We start from the raw sequence: 15,817 nt of genomic DNA, 5'->3' as shown, positions 1-15,817 counted from the left end.
CGATTTTGGTTGGTGGAGAGTTTTATGTATATTTAAAAGGTTCGATCCGAGATAGAGAGCCTCTTTCTGGCCGAATAATCGAAGAAAATTCAATATTTCTAGCTTCAAGATGGAGACTATTACGAAAATTTTGGACGATCTCTATGTGATGTGCTCAATTGCTGGAGGAGGATGAGGAGAGTGCTTTCTACTATGCCGTAGAAGGTGCGAAACTGGAGCTTGGATTTATTCAGTACAGCAAAGGGGACTTTCCTTTGCTTCAATTCAAACGCTAAATTACTTGGGGGGTATATCGAATCCTTTGCGCAATCTCATCCATATCTCTGAAGTAAAATCCCTTCTCCTGGCTTACCAGCGCCCCCTGCCCCTTGGCCCTCCAGGCGGCCCATCTGGTAGCTGCTCTCCTCTTCTCCATTCGCCTGATGGCAGCCTGTTATCTCTCCAGCCTGGCCTATTTAGTCGACCATTGTTGCGGCCAAAATTGCCCTCTCGGCCATGAAACCCACCTCTGAAGCCACTACTGCGACCTTCTCGACCGCCAGATATTGACCCTCTTCTAGTAGTCCCCAGCGGCGCTACAGAGCCATCTCCCCGCGGAGGAAGTATCGCGCATGAGATGTAGTCCCCAACCACAAATCTCCAGTCAGCCAACGTCTTGTCTTTCCCAGACTCGTCCCGCATTAAGGTGTCTGGGCCAGCATCCTCAGGGTCCTCTGCGCCAGGATAACCCCCACCAATAACGATGCTTCCTAGCTCTTTGACGGCAAATTTGGGCTGTGCAGTATTAGTAGCGCCTGCGCCGCGTAAATCAGGGCAGACAAGTTGAAATGAAAGTCTTGTGCCGACAGCAGGATTTGGCAACGCATTAGGTTTTGCTGCTGCTAGCTCCAAGGCCAGCTCATTCAGGGTGCAGGTTGACCAAGTGTAGATGGAAACATATGGCGGCAGCGAAGATGAAGCAAACTCCTCTGGCCTAGGTAAGATGTTTAGCAATACTATTCCGTCTATAAGGATACTGTCATGAGTAATAGTCACGTACCTGGGAAAGCCGCCAGATTTGTGGAAAAGACGGACTAAGAATGGAGCTGCGTCATGCTCATCATCTCCCTTTGTAGCAGACATTGCGCTATGAATCGTATTGAGAGTATTGAAATTCAAATTCACCAAGAAACTCGCCACTTTTAATACAATTATATGAATCTCTCTGTGTATAAGCTGTATATTGCTGGAGTTGAATGAGTGCTGATGCTGCTGTAGCTCAATACCTGTATTATCCGGAAATCATCCGCAATCGATAGCGTACTGGGAACTTCGGTCTGCTCACTGGACTTGTGATCAAATAGACTTCAAGACTTATAAACCTGTCAAATAATTTCATCAAAAAAAGCATTGCGGATAATTCTCGAATTATTGAATTAATCCTATAAGTTCAAACACTACAAGTGACACATTGCCGCCTGAAAACACCATCTTTATCTATCCATCAAGACGCTTCTCAGCGCAACACCTTCACCATGGACTTCGCGGCTCTCATGAACAAAGAGCTATCCAAATCCAAATCCTCCAAATCCTCCAGCACCGACGAAAAGAAATATCTCAAGCGCTCCGAAGTAGAAGCCGAACGCAAAGCCACCTACCTAGCCGAGCAAAAGGCCCTCGAAGCCGAACGCGCATCCAAGGCCGAAGCGAAGCGCAAGCGCGAAGAAGAAGTCGCTGAGGAAAACGCCCTCCGCGAAGACAAGCGCCGCAAGCTCGCCGAGGAGTCGCGCAAGAGACAACAGGAGAAAGACTCTGAAGAAGAGCAGGCTAGAAGGAAGAGACTCGGCCTGCCGGAGCTCGTTAAAGGCGAGGAGAATGGCGATGAGAGGAATGGCGACGCGGCAGACGACATTCCGGATGACGAGCTGATAGAGAAGCTGAGAGCGCTGGGCCACCCGGCGATATTATTCGGAGAATCACATGCGGGACGGCTGAGACGACACAAGAAGCTCACTACGGTGTTGACAAAGGGACCTATACCGACGACGCTGCAGCTGGTGGAAGAGAAGGACATGAAGGTCGATGGCACGCTGCCAAAGGACAAACAGGGCCGCCAGTGGCTATACAGACAGCTGGCGAGCTACTTTACTATGGTGCTAACGGCATACGAAAAGGCAATAGATGAAGAGAAGCGAGAAACGAGCAACAGCAAGATGGCCTACAGCGCCATGGTCCAAACCCGCGAAAACATGAAGCCAGTAAGCACATCATTATAACACCTGAATTAACGAACAATTTGCTAACCAATCACTCTTTAGCTCTTCCGCAAATTCGAATCCGGCGACCTCGACGACTCCCTCCTCCAACCCATCATCGAAATCGTCCAAGCCCTCCAAGAGCGCCGCTACGTCGACGCCAACGACGGCTACCTCCGCCTCAGCATTGGAAAAGCAGCCTGGCCCATCGGTGTCACCATGGTGGGTATCCACGAGCGAAGTGCGCGAGAGAAGCTACACGATGGTGAAAAAGGCCACGTCATGGGCGACGAGGTGACGCGCAAGTACCTGCAGAGCATCAAGCGCTGTCTCACCTTTGCGCAGGTGCGCTGGCCGCCGGAAGATTTGAGGCAGTTGATGGGGTGATTTGGGTATGGCGGTGATAATATTGTGGTTTTGCGGTTTTTGAGTATGATGTAAGGGGGTTTGGGAATGGAGGGATAGGACGAAGTGGTTCTAAGCGTGGCTATGCTGTGCTGGAATGATAATTGGTGCTATAGTGGTATAGTGGTATATGTGTAATATGATATGATACCCGTCTCAATTGGACAATATAGACAAAAAAGAATGCATATAATACGAGGCGTCACTAGACGAAACATGGCTTATCAATATCATATCTAGTACTTGATATCACAATATGTAGAGACCAGAGTTGAATGTGTGTCATCACATCAAATGCTAATACGTAGCTAAAAGGAATAGAAAAAATGCCTCTAATAATTGGGGCTGCTGAATGTTACAAACACACATAAAAAAAAAAGCCCAGTTTCTCCTTGCGCCTCCCTCTCTAATGCATCATCATGCGTGTAACGTTCAAGTCTCAAAGGTGTTTGCCGTCATAACCGTGGCTCCCCTCCTTCTCCCTTTGGACAAGAAGAAAGCATTCTCCCCTTCCGCCATTGGCGGCTGATGTGAAATATCGAATACTCACTCGCCACGGAATCGCAAGTAAAGCTGTATTCCCAGTCGAATTAGTGTGCGGATTTCCCCTTTTATACCCTTGGTTATGTACGGAAATACGTAAGTGTACCCTTTCATTCAGCCGGGGTCGGGGTTATATGTCCACGCGGAGTTTGAATTGCCTCAATGAGATGTTTCTAAGCACCCTGAGCCTCACGCTCGGCGAGATAGTTGGCCTTGCGATTCTCCTCGAACCAAGCCTCATCGGGCTCAGGTCCTCCCACACCGCCACTCTGTGGCTTCTTGACACCGACGACCTCGAGGCCTGCAGCAATAATATTCATGCGCCGCAGCCGCTCTTTGGCTTCTAGTTCGTATTTCCGCGCTACATGAAGTGCGTTTGTCTGTACTACTAGTCGTGGGTCAGGGGATACGGCTACAAGAAGCTACATAGGGAGTAAGTAATGATACATTTATAAGTGAAAAATAGCATAATGAGGAAGGAAACATACCTTGCTTTTGGCATCTATTCTAGCTCTCAATGACCCATCACGAATCATCCTGATGAGCTCCGGCTCAACAGATTGGCCGGGCTTTCCGAATGCAGCATCTAAGCTGTCTAGCGTGACGCACGAGAAGGGTATAAAGTATTGGACGATACATTTTTCGCGGATCAACGAATAGAGTGCAGGAATGTGTGGTTGTAGGTAAATGTCGAGCAAATAGTCCGCTCGCACAGACTCCAAAATGGAAAGACAATTCGAATATCTGCCGTTGACAAACAAGCTGATAGCCTTTCGAATGTGCGGCTCATGCTCCAGGAATGTCCTGAAGGTTTGATTATCCAATATACGAGACTGCAATGCCGTCCTGTCCATGGTTGCCAGAGACAAGAGACCTCCATAGATGGCTACGTCGTTGGGGCTTGCGACTGTACTGTACTCTGCCGGTGATACATTGGGGTTAGTATGAATGAGGGTCATGGCCGCATCGTGGAAGTTGCCCATCCCCATCAAGGCAACACCCGATGCTACCTTGGTGTAGGCCTGCTGTTCTTGCTCGTCGTCTCCGCTTTGAATGTTGGATATCTTGCCAACGTTGCTCAACACGTTGGCCCAGTCATGACGCTGAAAGGCGACGCTGGCCAAGTGCATACCGCAATCGAAGATGTGTTTGGTCGTGCTCACGTCATGACGCATCTTGTTATATGATTCCGTAGCTTCAGCGAGCCTGCCTATACTCTCCAAATGCTTGCCAAGATCTTCATTGCCCATCTATACCAAAAACAGCAAGTCAGATACCAAGACATATTTGTAAAGCACACGCCACATAGACAAGCAGAGGGGAATTGACGATACATACCCGAATGCTCTCCTTGATAAGGTTGTTCCTATAACCTTTGAGTTCGGTCTCTAGGCGAGTTGTTTCGGTTCTGTTGGCAGTCTCGGTGTTCTCTATCCATGCTTCATCCCTCTGCGCATCGGGATCGTCCGGAGCAGCTGCACGGAGCAGAATGCACGCATCACTATAGCGAGCAATGTCTGAGCCGCTCTTTGCTTCGGCAACGGCAGCCTTGAGAGCCTCAACTCGCAGCGGCACGCAGCACTTGCCAATGAGTATCAAGCGTTCGTATCGTGTTCGGCCTACGACGATGAGGGGAAGCGTTAGAACCTCGTGAATATGGCCATAGGGCGAGCATTGCAATGGAGATGCCTTGGGAACACCGTACCGACATAGTTTTGAATGTAGAGATCAAGGTCAAGCTTGGGCACGTCTGTCACCGAGATTCAATGTCAGCTATCGTGATAGACGCATGTGGGGCAGAATGGCCATCATTACCAGTGACGATAACGTCTGGAGTCGTGTATGCCTGAGCTTCCGAGCCCGGCTGCGATGTCGTTGGAGCAGCCATGGAAAGGCAGCGTGATGGGGGCTTTTGATGAGACGATGCTGTTGCTGCTTGGCAAGGCTGAATAGAAACAAGAAGCTCGCCTGCACGTGCTTCTCAGCCTTCCAGATGGTGGAGGGGCCGCTCAGTGTGTGATGGAGCGCATAGCTGGAAATGTTTGGTTTGGCGGGGTTGACAAAGAAGCTCTCATAGTACAGAGGTACATGTACGGAAGCGCGCGTCTTAGTAAAGTGGATCTTGAAGTACACGTACACGCACCGCTATGCCGACTACAAGTACAGACTGCTGCCTCATTGCACCTTTGTTAGACGGGCTTTCAAACATCATCAGAGAAAGCCAGATGTGTTCGACACTCCATATTATTTTCTCGATAATACTATAGAGAGATTGGAGTAAATGGACGATTGGAGGATACTGATGTGCTTTAGCGCGTGTCTCACTGCAACTTTAGCTCAGCCTATGAGCGATGCCAGATCCACGTCCTCTCAATTGCATGCCATCAGACCCAGTTCTAAATACCTGTGTAACTAACCTCTGAGTCTTTTAGAAAGACTCAAGAACTACGGATTAAAGAATACAGTGTGAGAAGTTGTGAAATAAAGCAACTATCAACTTACGAAGCATACACGTAATTGCCAAACCTTTCCCGTACTAGCTATGGCCCCCTTTGCCCTTGGGAGACGGCAGATGAGCCACTTCAACACACTAGTTTGCCGTCTTCCGATACACGATGGTGGCTTAGACCTCACTTGCGTCCAGCCGGCGCAAGGGGGAACCGGCTACTACTTCTAGTTGCTTGTATAAGTACAGTAAGCCCTCAAACTAGGGGTAGCTTGCGGTGGTCGCGCCTGGGCGGCAGGGGATGGGTGCTGAGCTGTCCAACTTTGTGCTGCTAGCACTACAATCTACAGCACGGGGTACTGTAGGCCAGCGGTAGCCCCGAGCCAGCGCCAAAGTCGCAATTGATCCACGCAAAAGGAGTATCCTGCGCGGGTGGCAGTGTAGATGGGGTCTCGCCATGTGTGCTTCGGTGTGGAAATCGATGATCGGCTCATAGGCGTGCAGCTGGCGAGGTAGGGAACGCAGATCGACAGGTCACAGCATCGTCATCTTGAAGATGGCATGAGGTCAAAGTTTATTGCCTTCAGAACTAAGCCGGCCCTTCATGCTGCCTCAACGCGGAGAAGTCTCGGAGTTTGATTTGTCGTAGCATCTTAACCGAAGTGCAGAGGTTTGGTTGATTGGCTCTATTGGCTGACTTCAGGAGAAGCTTGCTTGCTTGTTGCATGCCCGACTGTGTTGCGTGATTAATCGACGTGGTGAGTGGCGGTGCCAGCGAGAAGGATGTAAGCGAATTGCTGCATGAGACTTTTGTGGTCAATAATTACAAGTCATTACAGTAGGATGTAGTTATTAGAATGTTGTCAACACCGTATAGGAGCGATATGCAGGTAATGCATGAACGGATAAACTACATGCAGTTTGTCTTAAAATTAATCATATCATTACAGTGTTTGGCTGAGTCGTGGACTGCTCAGTTAATTCGGTACACAGCTCATGGCAACCTGGGCTTAGTATCTATGAAGGAGCAAAGATAACGAGTAAAATCTGATATTGCCGAGCAAAAGGAAGCACACTAGCCAAGAGCAGTTACTTTAAATCAGCCAATGCAAAAATCCCTTTGCCTGTTTTTCCTCTCTTTTCCTTTTAATATTGACGTGATGTATATGCTGAGTCTACTCTTACTCAGTAACTGGAATAAAAACTGCTGTTCAATGTCTGTAGTGGTGTAAGTGCCAGCTTGAGGCCAATTCCCAGCCTTGTGGGTTATCCTGGTTGGCCCGATTGTCGGCAATCTCGTTTTTTGAGGCGCAAAAGCTTGGCATAGGCAAGGTGATGTAATGCCGCTGTGGCTTTAAAATCGGCGTGGACTGTGACAGGCGCCAAGAACACCGAAGTCTCCGGGAAGAGGGGTCTCACTGGGAAAAATTGAAAACTGCAACCGTAAAGAGAGAGACAAGAAAGGGAGCCAAAATAGGAAGAGCAAGGAAAAGAGAAGCCTGGAATGGCGTAGGGATTTGTAGCTCGGCGTTCAATTTATTTATTAATTGCCGAACGTGCATGCAGCATGGCACGACTCATTTACGCAGATTCTCAACTGAGACAAGCCTGGAATAGCAACGCAGCATGCATGGATGAGTCCTTGTATATACAGTGTTAGTTGAGCGAGTCGTGCAGGCACATCCCGCCGAGTCGGAAGATGTCCTGGACTTTAAATCAAGGTTATCTCGAGCTCGTCCCCACGATCGCCAAACTGTGCGCTCACTCTAAATTCTATTTATTCCCTTGGTGGTGGGCGATAGGAGAAAAAAAAAGAAGCTTTTGTAGGATCCCAAGCCTAACGCTGGCAGCGCTGCGTCCAAGGGTCGGGGAAGACCCGTAGACACACCGAAACATGCGCCAGCCAGCCAATCAGTTGCGCGCGGTGGCAGCTCCTTGCGCATAGTTGCATGCGGATGCAGATGCGGAGGGCCTTTTGGATAGCAGCTCCGAGGAATAGTAGTCCAGTGCCTGGAAATGGCGACTTAGCGCTGGGCGAGGTCCAAGTACCCGCCGCGCTTGTACTCCGTGTGCCCGCAACAGCCGCAGTACGCGGAGACCTTAGCTGTAATATTTTCCTTATCCCGCGCTTCCAAAGCTGCAAAACGGCTAGGAAGCGTGGGAATAAGACGGATATTAGGGCTGGCCCGACGGGGGACCGCTGGTTGTTGTGGATGAAGGCTCAGTATAAGTAGGTGGGTAAAAGCCCTGAAGGATAGACGCTGCTGGAAGATAGACTTGTTTAGACTCGAGCTTCGGTTTAACCGCTGAAATCACACTACTGGACGTGCTACTGATGATCTTGGCAACGGTGGAAGGGAAAGACTCTAGATAGATGCAGTTGTCAACGCTAAAGCCGACTCATAGTGACACGGAGAGCGTCTCGTATCCCTCTCTCGCACTGGGTGGTCGGTCGGCAGACCCGATTATTGCTTGAGCCCTGCCAGAGAATAAGATACACGTACTGGCAGTGCCATCCAATAGTGCAGCCAGCGGTCGTGGTTATCTCAAAGTCAATATTGCGACAGGCGCCAATGACTGCCGAAGACTGGAGATGCGTTTCCTGATTGCGCGATCAATCTTATGCAAATTGCCTTTGGGGATCTGACGTCTCTTCTCTTCAGCAGCTGAGGCCGGGTTGCTATTGGAGGGCTTCGTCTGATGTGCTGCCCTTGCTGAAGTCACAGAGGTCAAGTCTGCTTGATTCCAGCGTGGCGTGTACTTGTTGAAGCAGCTGAGACAAACTTTCTCTCCAGCCATCTGCCCTGCATGCTATATTTGGTAATTGAAGACAAAGCTGCACGGAGTACTTCCCTACTTGCATACGGTATGCAATCTCTAGTCTCTTGTGCAATTCTAGCAGTGTAGAATTCTTTAGCCATCTGATCTACGGTGCGGCCGCTAGTCGTTGGAATCTGGCAATATGGCGTCGCATCCAGCCATCCAGCCATCCATCAATCCCAGTCGCTGCACTGTCCTGTCGGTGCCATCTTGGCATCTAGATTGCATCGTCAGCACCAAGCTTTTTGCGCCCTTTTTGTTTTGCCTGTAATTCTGCCAAATTGTCTCGCCTAGAAGGCCAAGCTTTTCAGCCAAGCTCTCCAGCTTTCATTTCGGATGCACATGCCCGCCCAAATGGCAGTTGAGGCGCCGGCCGCTCCCAGGGATGCCATGTGGGAAGTGGAGAGGGCTAGTTGGGCACAGCCTCAGGACCAGAGACCAATTCCAGCGACGCAGACGAGCAGACGACGCCGCCCGAGCTCGCCCATTCCACGACAAACGGGCATAGAGGGAAAAGCCTTGCATTCGGGATGTGGTTTATCACGCGGAAGTAGTTCTGGCGCCGTCTGCGAGTGGCCAGTGGAGCTGTGCGCGCTATGCGGCCCAATTTACAGTGGGTGCACGGTTTTTAGCCCCCGACGCCAGTGCAGCAGTGCTGGGTAGCTGGAACCGCTTGCTGAAGCCTCGTAAGCCACCAGAAACCGGCAGCCATTTGCTTGGTGCTGCCGGTGCTGCTGCCGGTGCTGTTGCCGGTGCTGCTGGTGCTGGTGCTGCTGTTGGTTTGATACTCGCACGCATAGGATTAAGGACACGAGTCGTACGAGAATGTGTTCATCCTGCTTTGGCTTCGGGGAGCTACTGGGATTGCCGAAGTGCCCTTGACGGGCCGCCAAAGCAGCGTCGAAACACTTGAATCATTCAAAGCCCCCAGCGTATGACGTCCTGTCTGTGCGTTCATTGTCTGGGCTTCTGAATCATGGCGGTCTGACCCTGAGCACACTCCAAGACAGCGCTGCATTCCTGAGCTCGCAATTTAGCGATCGCATGAAATTGTGCCCTATTGGGTGTTTTGTCCTCGTATGCGCTCCGTACCGGTACCCCATCTGGCCGTCTGGGCGTTCTGCCGGCAGTGGAGCCGCCGCACGCTTGTACTACAGCATGGACGGTCGCAGATGCAATCGGCATGCAATCGACATGTACAGGCACCCAAGAGTACGACGGTGTAACCAAGGAGAACATCAAACTCCCTACATGATGGTTCGCCGCGCCCGATAGAGATGCCGATGCTGACATTCGGTATCGTATCCGGTACCTGGGCGCTGTGGGAGTTGATGGTGAAGATCGAGGTGCCTGTACCCGCAGCTGCAGTTATATCGGCGCGCGGGTGCTAGCAGGCGCTATAAGTTTTCCAACTTCCACATCAGTCAGGCTCGCTTTGCACACCCATTTCAACTAAGCGCGCCTTTTATAGCGCAAGAGACAGAACATTAACCCAGGTCAACTAAATGAACTCGCACGCAGATAGGACTAGGAATGCGGCCGTTAATAATCAGCATACAGACGACTGAATCACGCAGAATCCTTTGGGCCAGCCACCGTGACTAGCAGCAGAGCGCATGGCGCATGTATGGATTAGGGAGCTCCGTATAAGCGCTTCCACCAGCCCATCAACACCGCCAACTGGCCTCCCCTATTGACTGATTGATTACGGTGGGTTGGACGTACGCAATCCGACGCAGCTGTATCTCGTACTGCGTGTGCCGTGCTCCGTGTGTTTCCCTCAAATAAGCCTCGTACCTCGTACTCTAGTCTCCAGCGATTTGGCAGCCCTCGCAATCCCCCCACATTTCGCTCAATGTTTGCTGCTTTTTCGATTTTTTTTTTTTCTTCAGGCCGTTTAGCCATGAGAAAGGACCGTGTGAATTATTCTTGGGCGCACTGCAACTCGCTTGAGCCATTGCGCGTAGCGTCCATTCGTTTTCCAGCGGCTGCAAGCCCCAAGAGCGGCTGTCGGTCGGCGGGCGTGCCGTCATGCAAGTTCTGGTGCGTGCTGCTCCACTCAGCGCCTGCAGTGTCTTCAGCGGCCAGCCACTGTAGCACAGTTGGCTTTAGCGGCCGGCGCGCCAACCCCAGCCAGCCACAGCGCCCTCTCACGGCCTGTACTTGCAGCACTGGTACATGTACAGCACAGTATGGGTCCCCCAGTCCGACGTTCGACGGGTCTGGCACAGCGGACGGCCTCTCCCTTCCAGCTCGCTCTATTTCTTCCCTCTCGTCCTTGTTCCTGGTCCTGCGCGCCATCCTCGTCGACGTCGCTCCCGCCCGCCAAACCCTCGCCAACACGCTCCGAACTGGGGAGAGACTGCGCGGTGAATCTGATGGCCTAGATTGGCAGACGCCGGGGCAATTGGCACATACGCTGCCACCGACTTTGCGTCCCCGGGGTCCTGTCCTGTCTCTCCAAGAAGCCTCTCCGCCTTCACCATACGCCGAGCCTGCAGCGCCCGCCCCTCGGCTGGCCTCACGCACCAACACCACACGAAGCGGCCAGGCCCTTTGAGCCAGCGCCCCCGCCCAGAACCCGCCCGTCCGAGCACGTTGAAGACGAGGATAGAGACTGGACGAGCAGAGCAGGCAGACCAGAGCACAACAGCCCCTCGATTCTGACCTGGCTAGTTGCTACAGCACCTACAGACACCCATATACCTATCCACCACATACACCCATATAGCTCGCCGCCAACATGTCCGACGACGAGGCTGCCACCATCGAGTCGCAGCCCGCCGGCGACTGGTCCATCCAGGATGCCGCGTCGCCGGCGGATAGCATCAAATCCGATGCTGAGGACGAGAAGATGACCGTCGATGGCGAAGCGGCGCCGTCGCAACCCATTCAGAAACGCCGAAGAGTCACCCGCGCTTGCGACGAGTGTCGCCGCAAGAAGATCAAGTGTGACGGCAAGCAGCCCTGCACTCACTGCTCCGTCTATAGTTATGGTGCGTATGCTGGAGAAGAGATTCCTCAACCTTTTTTTCTGAAATGTCTTTGTTGTCAAATATGGTCGTCTCATTGAGCATATCTTGATTACATATATGCCATTTCCCTCCTACCCCAACTAATACACGCCCTCTCTTTTGGGATATTCCTGCTGACTGTACAATCTTCTTGTCTTAAAGAATGCACATATGATAAGCCATCAAACAGGAGAAGAAATCCTGCACCACAGTATATCGAGGCCCTGGAAAGCCGTCTCCAGCGCGCCGAGACGCTGCTGCGAAAATTTGTTCCTGACATTGACTTGGCCGATCCAAACCTTGACCCTGCCATCCAGCAAGAGTTCAATAATCGAGAACGAGCACGCGCCGAGGCTGCCAAGCTAAGAGCCAACCATGCTCCTGCTGAGCCTGATCCTAATGACACACAGCTGACGTCCATGATCGACTCCATCGGCCAGCTGGACCTCGACGAAAAGGGCGGATGGGATTTCTATGGTATCTCTTCCGGCACCGTCTTCTTGCGGCGCATGAAGGAGAACTTCCGCGGCTTGCTGGGCCCCGTAGGCAGAGGACCATTTCTGCCGCGTCCGTCTGATCGAACTGCAGGCCTCCTAAATTTCGACATGCCATCACCTGCTGGCAACTCACCCTTTTCAAACATATCCTCCACCGTCCCTGACCTCCCCCCCAAGGACGTTGCTCGGAAACTCTGTTACTACTCTCTAAGCTGCGCCACATGTCTTGTCCGCATCGTTCATGTTCCTAGTTTTTATGAAAAATTCGACCACATCTATGAGCGACAACATGATCCTTCAAGCCAGGAAGATACCCAATTTCTTGCTTTGTTTTATGCCGTCTTAGCGTTGGGTTGCATGTACAGCAATTTAGATGACTCCAGTTCCGGCGGCATGTCCTATCGACAGGCCATCGATGAAGGGTAAGGAGAATCACTTGTTGATATTTCTGGCGTTGACTAACCACATCTGTACAGAGTCAAGTATTACAAGATATCAAGATCTCTGCTGCGTGATGTTACCGAGTGCCGGAGTCTCATATCTATCCAGACTCTTGTTTTCATAATTCTTTTCCTCCAGTCCACCGCGAATCTCAACACCTGCTACTCATTTATTGGAATCGCGCTTCGATCATCCTTGCGAATAGGTCTTCACCGCCATCTGCAACACGAACGGTTAGGAAATATTGAGCAGCAAGTTCGACGACGGGTTTTCTACGTCATCCGGCAAATGGACATTTATGTTTCTACCATGCTTGGATTTCCTCTGCTTCTCAGCAACGAGGATGTTGATCAGCTGTACCCCCTGGAAGTTGACGATGAGTTCATCACGGCTGGTGGCGTTATCCAACCAGGACCGGGAACGCCTTCGTTTTTCCAGGCTTTCAACGCTCACACCCGATTGATGGAAATCTTGGGGAAAATCACAAAGAACATCTATCCGACAAAGGGCGTTGGGCACACTGTCATGAGAGGGGATAAGCTTGCATCAACCTATCTCATCAGCTACAGTAAGATTAAGGAAATCGAAACTGACCTGCACAACTGGTTTGAGAGACTCCCGCAAGCATGGCGGCCTAGTCCTGATGGCCCTATTGAAGTGGTTCGGTAAGTTATTTCCCATCCATCTAGCTCTTATCGCCACAGCATGCGAGCGGGCCTGCCAAGCTATGGGAAATGTGCAAGACATGGGCTAATCATTATGTATAAACAGTGTACGACATCTGTTGCGTTTTGCGTATGCACATGTGCAACTCGTTTTGTATCGGCCCTTTTTACATTATGTCTCTCCTCGACTGAGCCAAGGCAGCAGGGTTGATGAGCTTTCCTATGCCTGTGCGGCAGCAGCCATCAGCGTGTCCCGTAACATTGTTCATATCGGCCTTGAGATCCGGAAACAGCGCGTGCTCAGCGGACCCTACTGGTTCATGCTCTACACCGAGTTCTTTTCCGTCCTCTCGTTGGTGTTTTATGCCCTCGAGAATCCGGACAAGCCTGGGTCTCAAGAGGTGTTGGCTGATGCACGTGCTGGAAGACAAATGATTGCAGATTTGGCTGACAAGAGTCTTTCTGCGGAGAGAGTCACTGGTACTCTCAAGGTAACGCAGCCTGGCCTTTTCCTACCTTTGTCTGTCAAAGAATATTCTCCCTGACTTGTTCCTTTAGGTTCTATTTGACCAGCTACCAGAGCGGGCTGGTGATCCAACCCACTCACGGCCATCATCCACAACAAAGAAGAGGACGGCACCTGGGGTTAAGATACCAAATAACCCCATCGCCGTCGGCATGACTTTACAGAGACCAGACGGGTTGATGCGTACTGGGAGCGGTGGTATGTCATTATACGGAACCTCACATTCCAGGGGCTCTATGGACAGCAGCATGGCGCAATCATTAGAGCACGGATACCCCGAGCCTTCGTTTACTAGCAGCTTGACTGATATGATGCCTATCGATATGTCTTCACGGGCTACACCCGACTCTACAAGTACCGCTGAGAGCACCCATCGACACCCATACCAGCCACATCATATCAGCGGGCACAATGCGCACAGCAATCCTGTGCATAAGATTGACTCTTTGATGTTTCCTTCGGATGACCCGTTTGCCTATCCTAACCAGCCGATGATGGAATTAGGATTCTCAGGCAAGACTGACTCTTCCGTGGCGTTGCCCCATCCACCTACGGATTCGACTTTCTTCTTCCCTGCTTCAATGGACGAGATGGGAGATCAGTTTATGGGACAACCTCCGCCATATATGATGCCACAGCAGCAACAGCAGCAGCAGCAGTCAAACGCAATGGGTATGAACATGCCAGGGAACATGTACGACCCCAACGTTATGATGGGGATGCACCAACAGGCGGCGCAACAGCAAATTCCACAACAGCAGGCGCGACGACCTGGCGGACTCTCTCTGCGACGACCGATACGGAACGAAAGGCATCAGGAGCGGCAGATAGAGCAGATGTTTACGGATCACGGCATGCAACCCGACTGGGGGAGTTTCTTTGGTTCTGGCAGGGGTGGATTTCAGGGAATGTGAACGACTGCCACATGATACCCATTTTTTTGACGATATGAGACGGGAAGCCTTGCGGTCTGCCGGGAGGGGGGAAGGGCGTCTATTCATTTTCCTTTTCTTTATTCTACTCCTATCCCCTTTTCTTTGTGTTTGATAACCCATTCCTTGGACAATGTGGGCGGGAAATGTCACAACGTGAATTGCATGTTACGACTACCATCAACTCTTATACCTCAAACATTATGGCGGGTGTTTTAGAATTCATTGGGCCTCATATTATTATTTTCATTTTCAGTTGCTTCACTATCATCTTTCCCTTCAACTTTCTCCATTTTTTTCATTTTACTCCCCCGGTTGGCGGCAGGCACAAAACGAAAACGCAAAACAAAACTTATACGAGCATATCACAGTGCGTGTGTGTAGATAAAAGGGAAGGAAGGGATCTTTTTTTGATCGACAAACGTACATTGGTCAGATGTCGAAGAGCGGACTACAAGTCATATATCCAAGTACATAGCAATACAAGAAATTTCAAAAAATAGAATCAGGATTCGTCACCACTTTACGTAGGCATTCATTCTTCATCGTCATTCTAAATAACAAGCATCGTATTGAAGAAATGGCTTTCATTAGTTCCAACCTTCTTCATCATGTTGGTTGTCTTTTTTTCCTGTTTGTTTCTGTCGACTTCAACGTCAATGCTCCGCAACGGGCATCTCAAGAATGATTACGTGTACCCTTAACGCAGAAAGGAATGCTGGACCGGCGAAACGGCCGACTGAATGTCCGACTTTTTTTTCCCTCTTTTTTCTTACCACATCGGTCGGATTCCTTGATTTGGTAGGTGGCCGGTTCGGCACCGAGGACAGTGCGAGGTAAAGAGGGTCTTTTTTGAGAGACTGCTCTTTGGGGTGGGTATTCCTTTTTCCAGTATTGTTTGGACGCTTGAGTACGAAGGATGCATGTATATAGGGTGCGTTGGTGTTGCGTATGCTGTTTAGAGTAGTTGAAGCTTGAGTTTTGAGTTTCTTTTAGCATTGATGAGGAGGTAATGGGGTTTCTATTTTGAGAGGTGTGGTCTATTTTGCTGTGTTGTTGCTTGTACGGATATGACTTGGCTGCATTTTGCGAGGTGGGGATGAAGCGGCAGCTGATGCGAGTAGCCGTGGATATCCGTTGTGACAGGTAGGCACTCTATGTGTGTATTTAAAGAGAGGGACACAGTGAGGATTTTTATGCTGTTCCTTTTCATATGGAGTCCCGTGTGATGGCGGCTGATTACATATTGGGCATTCTGGTAGGAAGAAGCTACAGAGTTGTGGATTTTGATGTA

General features: G+C 50.6%; 4 protein-coding genes across 4 annotated transcripts; 2 read left to right on the top strand and 2 right to left on the bottom strand.

Annotated features, from left to right (window-relative positions):
* Positions 1-7: 7 nt before the first annotated feature.
* GGI43DRAFT_273607 (Sin3 associated polypeptide p18-domain-containing protein) lies at positions 8-1,274 on the bottom strand. The gene is made up of 2 exons (XM_083201122.1): positions 1,040-1,274; positions 8-973 (listed from the first exon to the last, which is right to left on the bottom strand). Exons 1-2 carry the CDS (start codon positions 1,120-1,122, stop codon positions 349-351), a joined length of 708 nt encoding a protein of 235 aa, XP_083055640.1. The 5' UTR covers positions 1,123-1,274; the 3' UTR covers positions 8-348.
* GGI43DRAFT_273580 (mRNA splicing protein PRP18) lies at positions 959-2,890 on the top strand. Its single transcript, XM_083201121.1, has 3 exons — positions 959-977; positions 1,258-2,237; positions 2,298-2,890. Exons 2-3 carry the CDS (start codon positions 1,515-1,517, stop codon positions 2,619-2,621), a joined length of 1,047 nt encoding a protein of 348 aa, XP_083055639.1. The 5' UTR covers positions 959-977; positions 1,258-1,514; the 3' UTR covers positions 2,622-2,890.
* A 465-nt stretch (positions 2,891-3,355) lies between these two features.
* GGI43DRAFT_426254 (26S proteasome subunit RPN7-domain-containing protein) lies at positions 3,356-5,070 on the bottom strand (the record flags this gene model as incomplete). The annotated part of the gene is made up of 5 exons (XM_083208618.1): positions 3,356-3,604; positions 3,671-4,432; positions 4,521-4,801; positions 4,888-4,932; positions 4,998-5,070. The coding sequence occupies 5 exons, from the start codon at positions 5,068-5,070 to the stop codon at positions 3,356-3,358; spliced, it is 1,410 nt and encodes a 469-aa protein (XP_083055638.1).
* A 5,993-nt stretch (positions 5,071-11,063) lies between these two features.
* On the top strand, positions 11,064-14,853 carry GGI43DRAFT_273277 (Zn(II)2Cys6 transcription factor). Its single transcript, XM_083201116.1, has 5 exons — positions 11,064-11,444; positions 11,625-12,381; positions 12,436-13,065; positions 13,172-13,556; positions 13,624-14,853. The coding sequence occupies exons 1-5, from the start codon at positions 11,192-11,194 to the stop codon at positions 14,503-14,505; spliced, it is 2,907 nt and encodes a 968-aa protein (XP_083055637.1). The 5' UTR covers positions 11,064-11,191; the 3' UTR covers positions 14,506-14,853.
* The last annotated feature ends 964 nt before the right edge of the window (positions 14,854-15,817 follow it).

The sequence above is a fragment of the Trichoderma evansii genome, assembly GCF_050947405.1.
Source record: "Trichoderma evansii strain SZMC 28006 chromosome Unknown GGI43scaffold_33, whole genome shotgun sequence".
NCBI classification, from domain to species: Eukaryota; Fungi; Ascomycota; class Sordariomycetes; order Hypocreales; family Hypocreaceae; genus Trichoderma; species Trichoderma evansii.
This window is presented reverse-complemented; position numbering and strand designations above follow the sequence as displayed.

Bases quoted from the DNA above. Each gene is read 5' to 3' on its own strand.
- GGI43DRAFT_273580 (XM_083201121.1), top strand. From the start codon at position 1,515: ATGGACTTCGCGGCTCTCATGAACAAAGAGCTATCCAAATCCAAATCC. The intron at 2,238-2,297 runs GTAAGCACATCA...ATCACTCTTTAG, and splicing joins CCCGCGAAAACATGAAGCCA to CTCTTCCGCAAATTCGAATC.
- GGI43DRAFT_273607 (XM_083201122.1), bottom strand. From the start codon at position 1,122: ATGTCTGCTACAAAGGGAGATGATGAGCATGACGCAGCTCCATTCTTA. The intron at 974-1,039 runs GTACGTGACTAT...CATCTTACCTAG, and splicing joins AAATCTGGCGGCTTTCCCAG to GCCAGAGGAGTTTGCTTCAT.
- GGI43DRAFT_273277 (XM_083201116.1), top strand. From the start codon at position 11,192: ATGTCCGACGACGAGGCTGCCACCATCGAGTCGCAGCCCGCCGGCGAC. The intron at 11,445-11,624 runs GTGCGTATGCTG...CTTGTCTTAAAG, and splicing joins CTGCTCCGTCTATAGTTATG to AATGCACATATGATAAGCCA. The intron at 13,557-13,623 runs GTAACGCAGCCT...TTGTTCCTTTAG, and splicing joins GAGTCACTGGTACTCTCAAG to GTTCTATTTGACCAGCTACC.